Source organism: Falco naumanni, chromosome W (genome assembly GCF_017639655.2).
Source record: "Falco naumanni isolate bFalNau1 chromosome W, bFalNau1.pat, whole genome shotgun sequence".
Lineage (NCBI taxonomy): Eukaryota > Metazoa > Chordata > Aves > Falconiformes > Falconidae > Falco > Falco naumanni.
In genome coordinates this window covers 4,842,441-4,858,732 of record NC_054079.1, presented here as the reverse complement: position 1 = coordinate 4,858,732, position 16,292 = coordinate 4,842,441, and the positions used below count along the sequence as shown (strand labels likewise).

The 16,292-nt window shown below is 38.0% G+C and overlaps 1 protein-coding gene across 7 annotated transcripts in view; it reads right to left on the bottom strand.

Moving 5' to 3' along the window:
• Positions 1–16,292, bottom strand: part of LOC121080522 (E3 ubiquitin-protein ligase NEDD4-like) — a 187,704-nt gene that overhangs the window by 62,385 nt on the left and 109,027 nt on the right. For 4 of the 7 annotated variants that reach the window (XM_040578585.1, XM_040578587.1, XM_040578586.1 and 1 more), the window contains exons 6-7: positions 2,868–2,918; positions 88–159 (exon numbers count right to left, since the gene is read on the bottom strand). In XM_040578585.1, coding sequence (XP_040434519.1) covers positions 88–159; positions 2,868–2,918 — 123 coding nt within the window. The remainder of the gene's footprint in view (positions 1–87; positions 160–2,867; positions 2,919–16,292) is intronic. The other 3 variants (XM_040578588.1, XM_040578590.1, XM_040578591.1) reach the window with 1 other exon arrangement.

Below are 16,292 nucleotides of genomic sequence, written 5' to 3'. Positions count from 1 at the left end.
TAAAAGCTTTGTTGTCTGTTGTATTTCAAATCAGTAAGAATTTTAAAATCAATCCTAACTCATTATTTCAGGTATTATATCAAATACCATATAGACCTTCTTTTCACTGACTGAACTCTTATCCTGCAAGGCATTTCCTGCATTGAGTGTCCGCTTCATCTGTGAGAGACAGATTTCATGTTATTTTCAGAGATAGTAGATTTTAACAAAACCAAGAGGACATCAAGGCACGCGTGATTAAAAAGTACTGCTTTTTAGCACTCAACTGTAATATATATAAAATAAGAAGCTGGGTATTTTAACCAAATTTTGTAGATAACTATTAGATAGTATTAAAGAAAACAAGGATTTTGACAAACAAATCAGTAGTACAGCTAGAATGAGAAAGCAAACATTTGTTAATAAATATACCACAATGGCTCTTATTAAGGTACTGGAACGATGGATGAGGAAATATCGATTAGAACATAAAGATACACAGTATGTTTCCCTGAATATCAAATTAGTACACACACCTTAAGTAGAGTATGAGAACACGTCCAGAGGCAGTATGCACCCTGTGGAGAGACTGCTACATTACAGCTATAGAAAGAGCAACTATTCTGAGATACATATTGCAAGTTTTGCCAAAGAAAATTTTTGGAGAAAAAAAGCAGCTTCTGGAGCCGAAGAAATTCTCTGCAAAGAAGGAGAACGAAGAAGGATTTTGTACAGGAATCACATTCACTTTCTAGTGAGCCTAGAAGGAAATGCGAAGTTCTGGACTGCAAAATTTCATCGTTTTAGGACAATGGATTTTATTCTTCAGTGGCAGTGGAGCAGCTGATCCAGGAAATTTTTTAATGTTGGATTTTCTATGTAAAGATAGTAGAAGACTTTAAAACAATTTGAAGAAGTTTAGCATTCCGCTCAAATATGAGCTAGAAAGAGATACGCACGCTCACGTTCTATGTAAGCCCCCAGTGAAAAGAGTTGTTCTCTTCCTACAGAATATGGAAGGAAAACAAAAAGCTACTCATTCCTCAAAACAGCTCACAAAAAGCGTGTGACATCTCTGTAGCTCTATCTCAAATTTTGCTAATGGTTTTTAATTATTAAAAATAACATTTACTAAAAAGGAACTTTAAAATACTACCTGACTCTGCAAAATAGGCACGTACTAGTAGGTCCCTCATCATTTTATATTTCATAGTACATCGTTTGCAGGACACATGTAGCTTAACACTGGAGGACGACTTCTATGGTTAAGTACAGGCTATTTAGAGAATGTCTCTGCATATGGATACATGGAAATACATCCATACACACACAAGTATGGATAAAATAATACTACACAATATAGCTCACATGACATAAGCTCATATGAGAAAGGAATGAGTCATTTTTCATCAGAATACATTTCTGATTGTTCCATCATATTTTTCAACTATTACAGTTTATAAGCCAACCACAACAGTGGCAGATCAACCATAATAGACACATCTAAATAAGCATCACTGTGAAAGTAATTACAAAGCCCTTTTCCTCCTACAATAACATCCATCAATAGCAAGAAATCAAATTAAGACACAAATATCAACAGTCATACTAAAACTGACACCTTATTTTGATGTAAACATTTTCAATAGCTTCCACCGTTCCCATGGTCACCCATTCAAGTACAAAGAACCCCTCTCCAAGTTCATGGAAGTAAGATTAACTCGTTCAACATTTTAAAAATATTAACTAAATCCAGACAGTATTAGTCATCCAAGATATTATATAATATCAGAAAACACTTATACCAAGTCTAAAGCAATCACTGCATAAATACATACATATATATGTATATGCAGAATTTACTAGAAAACTGTGAAGTAGAAAGTGTATTTTTTTAATATTTACAAAGAAGATGAAAACCAACTGCAATGTTTCATACTTTCTGAGCCCTGTCCCTTTCTACCTTCAGTTCTTTTGACAGTGACTGAATTCAGCTTTGAAGCATAGGATGAAGTACAATATGAATACAAAAGACAGAAGAAATGCTTTTTTGCAACAAACATTTTCTGCAAAGTTCATTTTGGATTCTTGTCTGCTAAGAAAAAAAGGAAAGGCCACACAAAATATTGAAAAACTAAAACTGAAGCAAATCTACCCATGAAATAAAGAATTTTCAGAGGAACTGAATTTTTGTAACTTCTTAAGATCCTGTCATGCTGGTTCAGAAGTTCCTCTGGTTTCAGTCCATGACTTGCCTTTACAAAGTTTAAAGCAATATCAAAATGTACTATCCACTTTCCCAAACAGAACTACTATCCAACAACCTTAGCAGCATAATACTTGGACAGAAAATCCGACAGACAAATAGGACCCCAAAAATGTGGGGTTTTTTCAATGTTTTAACAGAAGTTCTGTAGGAAACTGAGTTTGCTAAGGGAGAATACAGCTGTTTCAACCGTATCATAATCATTTTCCAACCAAAATCATAAAAAGGAAGAAGCCTGAAGATTAATAGGACAATAATCACCAATGGTAAGGTGAGAAACAACCAGCCTATTGGACACATGTCATCATTAACTGCCTCAGAAAACACCAGGATTTTAAAAATCCAATAAGAAGTGATTCCTGGATGTTGAGGAATTTAACAGGTAACAGACAACAACTGTATTCCTTATCTCTGCAAAGGGAACCGTTTCTTCCAATTCCTGTGCACAGTGGGGCTTTGTTGTCCATAACATTTTTCTTTAAGCCTCTAATGCTATGCTAGGAATGTTTGCTTTAAGAAAATTTAACTGGACAACTTATGGATATAAAATCTACATAACATCAGGGTTTTTCACATCTGGTGATGACAAAAAGGAGCATGCTGAGACCAAAGCACTGCTTACCGGAAGGTGACTAAGTGGCACATCCACTTGACCCAGGAAGTTGTCTCTAGTCTGTCAAATACGAAAAAAAAAGACAGCATAAGGAGTAATTTTACATCAGAAAAGCAAAAAAATTATAAACACCAATCCAGTCACAATGAAGCAAAAATAAAGATGATCAAGTACCATTATTTTAGTAGTTACTGGTTTCCACCCCTTTATTGTTGCACCTTATTTGTTGTTATAATTTATCTATCTCAGCAGAGCATTTTCTGTGACAGTTAAAAATGGCTTCTTAGTCCACAGTATGTATGTTATGTACTGATGAAATTCTGTTTCCTCTGACAACCTATGCATAATTCAAAGCACAAAGTAATAATCTACTCTTTCCATGATTCAGTCATGCATCAAAAAGCAGAGTGATATTACTGTTCACCATGTCATTGAAATGTTTGTGTCAAACCTCAGGGACTTTTTCCTTCGTTCTTTTTTTTAAGGAAAAACTCTGACAGGGAAGGGAGAGTAACCTAACATCGAAACAGTGAAGACAGAACTGAATTAATTATAAACATTTTTCTCCAAAATAAACACTTGTTTTATCACTTTACCAAACAGAAAGCAAAGTCTCAGAACTTTCTGGGGTTTTTTAAAGAATGCTGTTCCATTAATTCGATATGCTTAGTTCCTGAGGAACAGTTACAGACCCTTGTAACTAGCCTTCTGAGCAATCCTGCATTTACCACTTGAAGACTTAACCATTCATACACCACTTCAAGTTAAGCATGTGGATGCGGTTATACCAACATTCAGGCCACACAGCACCATCAGAAATTCACTTATGCACAGTTATGTCCATATAGAAGGGATAAACACCACTTTCCTGTGTGTTCTTCACTATCTGATCACCACCTTCTCTCAGAGCGAACAAGCCAAAGGCACCTTCTCCTATGGAGGTAACCACTGATAAGCCACAGCAGGACCTAGTCTCCATCTAACAATACCTTTATTATTGGGTATTTAAACCGCTATTCATAACTCTGCCAACTATATTCCATATCCATTTTACAGCTATGAAGATGACAGGATAAAGAGAGCTCTTCAAGAAGTTCAAAGACCTATCTGATCTTTGCAATACTCAAGTGATTCTTGAAGATGCTCAGGCTTAACCACCCATCCATACCTACCCACTTTAAAGAGCATAAAAATTCACACAAGGTATCTCAGTGCACTTCTAACAGTCCACTTACAAGGACAGGCAGAACAAAAGAAGCATGAAATACTAGCAGAGGTGGACAAATCAAGGAAAATTTTGAGAGGGAAAATGTGTACTGTTATCACTCACTTGACAGTTCAATAAAGCCTTGAAAGAAATAGCTCTCATCAATTTTCTCACAAAACAATATTGTCTCTACATATTCAATCACACTAGATATAACATTTCTAGCTGGAAATACCTGCGTACTGAATGGACTGTGATTGCTTTAAGTAAATTACAACTTTAAAGCACCGCTACAGTGTTAACCTTATCACTTACAGACACCTCAAAACTACTTGAGCATTTAATAATTTCTATGATGAATAGCATCACCTTCTGTTGAGGGGAGCCACTGTGGAAGGCAATTCCAAGCCTTTCTTCATGCAACCAGGTCCCCAGAGGACATGGGCAGCTTCTGCACCCCCATGGAAGTGACAGCTGCATCATGGGGCACTGGGAGCTTGTTCCTTTGGCCCCTTCCCAGGAGAAGCCATCTCCCACTCTTCTCTCCTCAGAGCTTAACCAAACGCCTACGCTCAGGGCTGTAAAAGCTCTCCTGAGGTGAATATAGGGTCCTCACAGACGGGAACACAAGAGGGATACCAGCCATGTCACGCTGCTGTACACTCTTAATTCCCACCAGTGCTTAATTATTTCTTTCACAAATCACCCACGATCGAGGAAATCTTTTATCTTACAATTATTCTGACCTGAAACGTGCCCAACTCTGAAAAAAATAGACTGAAATGCAGATATGTTTTCATAAATCAAAAATACACAGGCTGTTCCAAACACAAGGTAACCCAGTGACGTGGCCATATGGACAGCTGTCATGAGAAGACCTACCCAAAAGCACCATACAGACAAAATGAGGCCTGGGCTGCATTTGCTCCTCTCTCACTGACCAGACAAGGCTGGTATGGGCTGGAGTGGGATCAGAGATCCCCACCATGGGGAGGCCGAGTGGAACAGCGCCTGCCTGGCTCCTGGGCTGTGGCACAGGCAGGAGAGGAACAGGCATGCACCGCAAGCAGCTGCATGGCCCTACCACTGGTGCGGGGAGGAAGGCTGGAGAGGACAGTGACCCAGGAAACCACCAATAACCTGCGTCATGGGGACAAAGCCACGGAGGTCAGCCAGAGCCCCACCGGGGGAGCTGGGAAGAAGTGAAGAATGCAAACAGGCCATGGTGGGGGTGCATACGTGGGTCCCAGGCAGTGCCAGCTGCTGCGCCCGAGTAGAACTGCCATGGCAAAGGCAGGCTGCTGGAGGGACACAGGCCGTGTCCCTGAGCCCACAGCACTGGGCACTGCCAGGCCACTACAGGGCCAGGCTGCCCCGTCCTGTTCTGCTGAGTGCGGGGCATCAAACAGAAACCTCTGATGAGAAATCACCTGCTTGCAACACCCAGACCTTTTTAATACATGAAATCTAAAATTTATGCCAATGAATGGAGTGGTTCTGTTCTTGCAGCTACTCCACCCCCCAAAATCTCCTATAACCATGATGTTATACATCAGATAAGAATAAGTTAATGAAACATAACAATGAAGCAGAACACACTAATTCTTGTAGCTTCTCAAAAGCTTCAACAACAAAGGGAATACTTTTCTGAAGACTTTTTAAAGCCTATTTATTTGAATACAAATATGTTTCCAATGCTATAGACACATGCACAAATAAAAGATAGCTCCCTTTAAAATTATTTTATCTTAAAGCCAGACTTAAATCATACATTGGCAGTCATACACTTATCATTTTAGTATCTTAGCTAAACGTAAAGAATTCTAATCTTGATTGGAGATGTTATATTCAATAGTCAAAGGAATGAAATTTTGGCAACAGATGAGGCTTAAAGTAATTAAATAGCATATATGTGTTTGCTTTGTGAGCTGGTCACTGTGCTTGATGTACACTTGGCATTCCTTAATAAGATAGGAATTTTCAAAATAAAGCATATTGCATTCTTCAAAAATCAACTGTCAGGGAAAAGTTTCTCCCAGATACTGTTTATGATACCAGATATCAGCCCTAGCGATTCCCAAATAACCTGCTGCTTATTTATAAACGCTCTATGCACGGAATTCCAGGAAGTGCATACTGCTGCTCCAAAGCCAAGTTTACATATTTCTCATAGCAGAGCATTAAGTTTAATATTAAAATTCATATTTTATATGATAACATCATAAGAATTCTGTTTCTGCTACAAAGATAGCATAAAGTCCCATGATCCCCAAAGCATGGACACATACTGCTGCATTATATGCCCATGGAACAACACAGGAAGAATATCTGCACCAAGGAGCCTGCATTTTTTCCAAGTTTAAGTAAAAATAGCTAATAGAATTTCATTACCGAATTTTGACAATTAATCTTCTTCCTAGCAATTACTGGAAAAACCTGGCAGCAAGCGTAGCTCTTAAGAGAATTAACATATTTCTCCCTCAATATTGGCAAACACCAAGTACCTTCTGCCTCTTGCTTCAATACGGTTACTCAAATATTAGCTACTTGAAAGAAAAGATATACCTGTTTCTAGATCTGTTCACGCAGCTTTTAGTTCAAAGAAACCAAACTCATGAAAATTTTCAGGTTGGTTAGAAGCAGAACTGTGATCAGAAACGGATGCAGTTTCACTATATATGTGGGGAAGAGGGTCCTTTCTCTGCACCCAAGACGGGGAGGAAACCCCACCGTGGGCTGGTGCAGATGGTGGGCATATAAGGAAACGAGTCAATAAAGTTTCCTCAGGGTATTTCTAAACAGACACACACACAGGTGACTTACATGCAAGCCTGAGGTATCTGATAGATTCTGTAACTAGACATGTTGTAAGTATACCACATATTTATCTGATTTTAACATAGCTAGAAATCATGAGAACTGCTGCATCCCCATTGAATAAGTGATTTTATCTGGTACATCCAGATACTCTGCAGCCTGGCTGTGGCTACAGCCACAATGGTAACCTGGGCTGTCAGAACTGTACAAAGTTCAGACTGATGTTAAAAGTCTTCCCTTCTACCCAGACTGAATTTCAGGAGTAAAAAGTAAATTTTTTACAGCCTTTAAAGCAGCTGAACCAACAAAATCTGTCTGTCTGTAGTTTAGAGTAGAACTGGAAAATCCTTAGTTCTAGCCTGGCTCTGCCAGTAAGCAGCAGCGACAGTTAAAAACCCAAGACTTCCTCAGCTACTCCTAGCATGAATATGGTCATCTTCACCAGTACTAAGGTTCCTGTAAAACTGAATCTTTATGACAACCCTTGACTATGCACGTACATTTATAAGAAAAAATATTTAAGGGAAGTTAGTATACTCATACTTAGCATTTTAGGACATTTTTTTCTATGAAAAAAATTTATTGCAGGCCTCCACGTTTCTAATATTTAGGCATTCTCATCATGGGGCTTCCTGCTTCCAGAAAAGGCATGTCAGAAGCCACATGAACCCTTTTCCTACCCTATCATGTATTGAATTTCCAGTACCTTATTTTTCACATTTCTCATTACACAATGTCTGTTTCAAGAACCTCCTTCTCACTAAAATAAAAAGGGCTATCCAATCCACAAGCTTGCCTGTTTAGTTGCATATTACACTGCTAATTCCTGCTCAGATCTGATCTTTTTTCCCCCTTCAAGATAGTGAGTAATCCACGCCTAATGTGAAAGACACAGGATGCAGATGCTTATCAACCTACAACTTGAAACAGATTTTACCAATCAAAATTGCTGAACAATTTTTTAGAGCTGTCAGCTAGGCAATGGTGCTTATATGTGTCATTATAAGCTATATTTTATATAGGTCATTATATAACCTTATATGAAGATAAACTGTTACTTAATTTTTTTAAGCAATAAACAGAAGAAAAAGTTAGTTCACTGGAGAGAGCTTGCAGCTGCCAGCAAAAACTTTACTGCCAGTTTTATTGTTTCAGGTTTATGAGAAAATCTTAATGACCAGCTGGAGTTGTCAGAAATAGTCACTCTCAACATATGACTTCCTCTTTAGAATGCCCAGGCAGCACCCACAGCTGCGGGATGCCTGGAGCCACTCTGCCCATCTGTTACATCAACACAGACACAGGTTACAACAAAACCTGGTCACTATCACTGAATCCCAAGTACAGACAAAACCTCTGACAGCCAGCAAATTATAATGGGAAAAAGGATGCTTAATCTGGTGAGGTTCATGGCACCCATCCAGCGCAATACATTTGTTTTAAGCAATGTCCAATGTAAGGAAAACAAAGGGAGACAGTCCTGCTTCAATACTCAAAATGAGTCAATTCTACATTAAAATAAAATCTAATGTTAAATGTTTCACTCAACCTGCGAGTTAAATTTATCACCGAATATTACTCGCCTCAAAAAACAATACCAAAAATTCAGTAAGTTGAGCAACTGTTGGTCAGGAGCAAATTTAATAAAATGCAGTACAAGAACCACTCCACACAGGCCCTCAAAGTTCCCAGAAGTCCCAAACACAGAAAAACTAACCACTCATTCTACCCCAAAACTTACACAAATTGGACTGCAAACCCCAAAATTTTGCATACAGCTATGCCACCCCATTGCAAAAAGAACTAAAGTTGCATGGTAAGAGCCAACAGGAGGAAGTATTTCGCTATCAACCACTCAACCCTTGTGCGTATCTCAAGCCAGCCAGTACAGGCAGTAGCAGAAGCTCAGAAAACCCAGAAGTGATGGAATAATTCATTCCCTCCTTCCATCTTCTATTCCCTCCCATCCCATCTCCCAAAAACCATCAGGAAACTTCAAAGTCAACTAATTGCTTCCTCTTAGGCACAGCGCACACAGACTTTGTGTTAAGGAACCATTACACTGGACTTTATACTTGCATATTCGTAATTACTTTTCACTTTCAAAAGGAAGTAAGTCTCAGAATTAGGTACTGTTGTTGGGAGCCAAGGTTCAGGCACCTGATTTTCCTTTTTAGAAAGGTAATATAAAAGAGGAGAGATGTGCAATTGAGGATAAGGAGTATAAGGAATAAGTGCTGGAAGAAAAAAAGATACTAGTTTAAAACATATTTAAAACAGAGTAAATGTACGTATAATTCTACTATGCAGTAGAGTTTCTCTTTTACCTATGGTATCATTAAAGATCAAGATTAGAAGATAGCTATCATTAAGGGCAACGGCACCAGAAAACACTTCATTACTATTAAGTGTTTTAAGTAGGTAACGACTTAAAAAGCTTTAAAAAACAACTACTTTAAAATTCTAACTTGTGCCAAACAACTTACAATGTGAAACAACTGTTCAGCATGTGAGATTTAGATGACAAGGTGATACTCACAAGACAAATGCTTGTAAAAATTAGTCTGCAACTTGATATATATCCAAGCTGCAAAGCCAGTAAGAAAAGCCTGGGATAAAGTTACACCACCCTAAAAGCCCTTAGTCTAGTAAAAAGTATAGAAAGTAAAGCATTCATCAACATCTAGGTGCAAAAGAAACAGTTAAAACCAAGGATGGTATACATGCAGCTCAATTTTACTTGGTACTGACACAAAGCGGGAGTCATATTCAAAAAGTATGACAAAAGCATTTTATTAATCTTAATTTCAAACATTTAAGTTTGTTGTTTTCCAGAAGGGAAAGTGTCTGTAGTTAACAATTAAGCTGTTATTGACCCTTAATAATTGACAGCTAGTTTTTTTAACAAAACTACAAAATAATCTCAAATTCAGAAAGACAATGCTTCAAGAAGGGTTCTAATAAGCTTCAAAGAATGACCCACATACTAATTTTTCTGAAAGAGGGTCACACAGATAAAGTACCTCTTAAACAAAATTCCAAGTAAGACTGGAATACAACTCAGTAAGAGATTCTAGATAAGCATGCATCAATCAAAGTCTTCCTCCCTTATATTTTCTTGTAAGACATGTCCTTGCAGGAGTACCTGCTTATTTCAGTTTTGGAATAAGAGATAAATATTACCTCGGATGTACACCTGTTATTTAATCTTAGCCTTTAAATATGCCTAAATATAGTATTCACTATAAGATAAACCAGGACATTACAGTAACCATTGCAAAATAAGACAAGATCTGAGTAATAGCTGAGTGCACATGAGTAACTACTACAGGCAGCTTAAATCTGCTTAGTTTTATTCCAGCCAAAATAGAAATCAGAAGTTCAAAAATAACAAAGCACAACAGGTCAGGGTGGACTTTCATCAAAAGGTTGCGTGAATGATGTAAAGAATCAGCAACAGGAGTGGGCAGATCTTGCAGGTCAACAACTGGTTGCCACAGTTGGTATTGACAACAGGGACTAAGCTTTTTAGTGATGAGTATAAATATCTGACTGGGGGCAGTAAAGAGGATTCAGCCAGACTTGGCAGTGCCCAGCAACAGGACAAGCAGCAATAGGCAGAAACCGAAACACAGGAAATTCCATTTAAACATCAGACAAAACTTTACTGTGAGACTTATCAAATACTGGGAACAGGCTGCCTAAAAACACTGGATTTTCTACCTCTAGCAGATACTCTGTGGACACAAGCAGATACAAAACTCAGTTGGACAAGATCCTGAGCAACCAACTCTCTCTGACTTGGATTTGAACAGGGGGTAGACTACACAATCTCCAGAGGTCCCTTCCAGCCTCACCCACCCAATGATTCTGTGACTACTAAGTAGAAAAAAAAATCCTCTTTTTCAATTACTGTAGTTTGTGCAAGAAGGTATGGTCACGTCTGACCAGCTGTAGGCATATTACATCGACAAAAGACCCAGCATGCAACTGCAGTTCTCTCCTAGGACCTGTGCTCAGGCAGAGGCTTCCAGCTCCAGACACTCAAGAACTACCTCAAACTTTGCCTGACATACTCGAGTTCAGCAGTTATCCATAGCAGATAATTCCCCAGTTAGTGTTTTTTTAAAACGTATTTCCCTGCTGAATTTTCACACATACTTTTCCGGTTTATCTTTTTATTTTCATCTTGCATTTTCATAATGATTATTCATACATATTTCCATGTAAGGTCTGGGAGCAGCCAGATGGCAAGTTAACACATTACCATTCGACTGGTATGTCTTAGAGGAGCTTGAAAAGCAAAAAAATCCTAATCAACAGAAAAATACTATAGAAAACCCCACACATGTGTACACAAACAAACACTCCTGATATACACAATTCTCCTCCCAGCAAAGACTTTAATGTTGCAATTTAACAATAGGTCAAATTCGTGAAATCCTGTTGCACCTTCTGACCCCTAAGATGCACCTCCACCATCAACAACTGTCTCCATAGCCCTTGGGTCTTGTACTTTTGTAAACCTTCCTGTTGCTAAAAACAGACCAATATACCACGTTGTTAAAACTGATCACAAGTAACATAGCACAAACTTCTGAAAGTGTCTGAAAATTTTACAGTGTCCAAACAGCAGTAAAAAAACATTTTGGCTATGCAGCAAAGCTTCATAAATATGTATGTAATTATGCCAAATACACAACTCAGACTATTTCTGTGTCAATAAATTCATGTCAGTGACATGAATCTAAAGTCAACAGGACACTGAGTGGTTTACAAGCTACCACCTGAGACGTAGTACCTCAAACACCTGCGTGCTGTTATGGTATCAATGAAGACATACGACTGTGAAACAGTGACTCAGGCATTCACAAGATACTGTAAGTAATATATCAACAGCTGCATCCAGTCATTCACTAAGTAAATATAAGGAAATAATTTAGATAAAGGATTGACTGATGTAAGAGTTCCAATCCATGCAATGAAATTTCCATTTACATTACAATTAGCATATAGTGACAAAAGCAGATCAAGTCATTCTTGATGCCATGCTTTCTGCTTGTTCCCTCCTTGGTACTGTAGTATCTTGTAACTCCCATTGTGCTTGCATGAACTAGATCAAGAAATTAAGCTGGCTTTAAAAACAGAACATTAATTGCCTGATCTAGTTTGCTAAGTGACCCTATTAATAATTTCACTGGCATAACTGCGGAGGATGTATGGTACAACACAGAGGCAGAAGCCAGAGTAGGTGGGGTAGGACAGATGTGTGTTGGGAACAATCACAAATGGGTTCCCACTGAATGCTCTCTTGTTGTGTGCAAATGTGCTGCTGGTCACCTCAGCCTGAGAACCTGCAAACCACTGGAGTGACGTCTCATCAGCATTTGTAGGTGAAATTGAAGTACTGAACAGAGAGACAGGGAAGATGCAAGAAGAAAAAAAAATTAGAAGATACAACAGAATCTGTATTGCTGTATGTTAACGCCTTCCTGTGATGTGCATGTGAGTCCTGACCAATCATCAATCAACAATCCCACTGCGGTTTTCAGAGATGTTTTGATTCCCTGGCTAAATACCAGATTGGGTAATAACACTCCACCCACCTATGATTCCCTTGACATTTTCAGTTGATCATGATGTTCCCAGCTTCCTGACCTACAAATTGTTGCATCCTATTTCTGTGCACTGTTTAAACAGATGCCACGTTCCAACCCAGATACTGCTTGAATTCAGAGCTGCCTGACACAATCCCTATAGTAAATTTTACTATTTTTTCAATCCCTGAAGCTTCTGATGAAAGTAAAATACTCTGAAGTCCACACTCTTCTCAGACCACAAATGCCCTGCACCATCTCTCAGCACACAACTATGTGCCTAAATTATTAGGGCCTGGACTATGCAGGGCTAATGGCAGAAACAGTCTGATGAGGTTCAGAGTGCACCTTATATTTAATTTTTTTCTCAATAAATTAAAGCTATGCCCTTTACAAACTTTTCAAATCACTGAAATACCAGTGGATAATACCTAATATGACAAGAATGGTTGCATGAAGGACACTCACACGAACATAATTTGGTGGCCCTGGATCACAACATATGCACCTGTACAGGCAGTGGTCTGATGGATGCGCTTTCAGGGACAGGTGATGACAAAGGGTGTGCAATATTAAACTATTCTGAGATCACCCTCTCCCTGCAGCACTTCATCACAAACATACTGGATGGAGAGGTAGATGCATGGAAAAGACTGCAGAACCATGCGTGCACACACTTCTGCATTGTACTCATCAACTCTGACTGGGTTGTACTGGAGGCCTGCAAATGCTAGACCTTCAAGCTGCAGAGCTACATAATAATATGTTTTGTATTATAAACTCAGATCTCATGTCCAGTAGGTGCTTAAGGGTTAAGTCTTTATTTTCTGTTGTTTAGCTCCTCATTTTTCTTTTAGCCTAACACCAGGAGCTGCTGGCGCTGGGGGAGAGAGCAAGGCACATAGTGCAATCCACTGCAGTGAAGCGCCCTGTCACATAACCAAACAAGGCTGAGCAGCTATTATCATTATAGGACAATTTAAACACTGGCAGCCTTGGTTGCAAAGAATGATCAGTATGTCAGTGTAAATCATCCCCTCAAGGTGCAGAAGTACACTCGGCTTTGGGGACCTACAACTAAGCTTTAAGCTGATGTTTTCTAAAAGCCAAAAGCAAATGACACAATTTAAGCTGGGAGAAACTGGCAAAATAAAGCAACCTGGCAAAGAAAAACATGAGACTGTAAAGAGGCAATTACTCCCACTGAGCAAATTCAGCAGCCAAACTGTTAGAATACAAAGTGCAAAATTAAGCAAGAATTAAGCAAATGTTACTTATGTATTACTTAAGACCTGCACTTGAGATATGATGTACCATTGCTGCCAAATGCCAAGGAAACCGTTCCAAGAGTTTTAAAGACTCTCACTTATATATCTCACTAAATTTTCACAACATAAATACAACAGTGGCACATAACAGAAAGAAAAATACCAACCCAATAGCAGAAAATACCTGCTGCCTTTACATAAAACTACATGAAATCCCACATTGCACCTTGACAGAGAAAGCTCTTTCCCCATTAATTAGAAAACACAGAAACACATTGCAGTGATGTAACAATAAAGCAAAGTCCTGGTTTTGTTACTTTAAGAATAAGACCAGAATTGACTTTGTAAGAGCAATTATTCCAGTACAGAAAGCCATTATCACATTAGAAGTATTTTTACAGATAGCACAGTAAAAATAAATAATTTTGGCTTCCTCAGGAGGGGAATGTGTTTAAAGAAAACAACAAGAAATTCCAAACTAAGACATATACATTCCCTTCTCCTCACCAATACAATTAGATCTCCAGTATCCTTAATTTGTTTCTTAACTCCCAGAGCTCTTAGATTTATGGTAATGCAGCTGAATGGGGAAAACACTGAACTGTACTTTTACTGCAGGCTTTAAAAATCAAAGAGACCCAAAAAACCAAAAGAAGATTTGTGTTCAAAAAGTACTTTTTAATATATTTTTAAACTATCAGCAAAACATGATTTTATTAACTGAAGCAAAGCACATTCATCTTTAACTGCTTTTTACTAAAATCTTAACATATTAACTAGCCATCACAAGATGTCTTTCTACACCTAAGGCATTATCAACTCCTTGATCTCATTTACATGAAAAAGCTACATCAATAATACTGTTATATTCATTTATCATTTGATGAAAGGAATACCAAAATCAAATTCTTAGTTGGCAAGTTTCAGAATTTTTTCTCTCTTAAACTCTTTTCATTTATATAAACTTAAATGAATTCTGTCAGTTGTCACTATAACCTCTCCTTTCTTAAGCAAAATATTTTCAGCAACGCTTCCTGGTTCCCAAGCATAACTAAAATTGCATTTTTCCATTTGATAATAATGGCAACTTATTATACTCTTGCAATGTATCTATGAAACCTGGCCATGAAGATTTTTATTAATCTATTCTTTATCAAAAAAGTTCTAACCAATTAAGGTTTGAATGGTCATATCTTAAAATCTGAGCTGAAATTAAACATGGTTATCACTTTAGAGTAATATATAAGAAAACAAAGACCTTCTCCCAGAATTCACAAAAGTTTAACTGAAAATTCTCATTTAATGAGATATGAATTCAAAGATTAATTCTACGGCAGTAATTGAAATGATCATTATTCCAGTGTATTTCAAACACAGTCACATAGATTTGTATGACAGAACCTTAAACTTCAGTTTCAATCAAGGAGGAAGCCTGATACACCAGTCTAATTAGCTAATTTGTGTAATTGTACTTGCAGTCTCTCCCTCCTTCCACATTCGTGACAAAAATAGCTTAAAACAAAAAAGAAAAACTGTCACTGACTCTGCATTTTAGACCAAATGAAACACTTCTTTCCTTGTAAAATTATTCCTGTACCAAGCTTTTACTAAAATTGCATTGTTACCAAAGTAAGGCTAAGCTTTTCACATACAGGACTCATGCCTTATTTCTGCACTTGAGACATGACAAAGTAGGGAACTAAATGCAACAGGAGGAATTGTCAGCACTAAAATTATCAGATTAGAAATCATTATATTAGAACTAATTATAGTTTATTACTACTGGAATTAGTTATTAGTATGTATGTAAAAGGTGGCATTTTTAATTTTATTCCAAATACCGACAAAATAGATAAATATTTATAAATCTAAACTTAGCGTTCCTAAAAGCACAACCACCATGAAGCAGTAGTTACATCAGTCCTTACTAACTGCTTTCATATTTGGAAAGGCATTGCACTGTAAAATGTTTTTCGCGTTACCAATGCTGCCTTCACGAGGGAGCTCTTTCAACAGAAAATCAGATACCCTGTCTGTTTCCAGTCTCTACAAATACCAAGTTTCCTTATTACTATCCTGCCCAGATTTCACAAATCTGACTACCTTATCTGTGTCAGATACAAATCACAACAAAGGTACTATTAGCACTCCTCTTTCCTGTAAGCTTCAAACACACAATCGTTTGACTTCATGCCAGATGGAGAGAAGGCAGAAGTGTCAAATGTTTAACTGACTAAAAACTTTTTTAGGTAGTACCATCAGTACGTACAATTTGACTGCATCTTTCTTAGAACACACAAAAAAAGGCTTCCTTTGTTGGACCTTGCTGCACTTTGAAGGAAATGTTAAGCATTGCTTTGCCCTATGGCACAAAACATACTAGATACCAATGTCTGGTGATGCCAGCCAGCCCATCACATCCCCGGTGCTTAACACACTTGCTCTTCCTTCAAATTACTACATGCTCTTCTCAGACAGAATAAAGCAGAAATGAGAGGTAGCCTCTCTGCTGTGCAGTGCAGGGCATGACAACGGAAACTGCAGT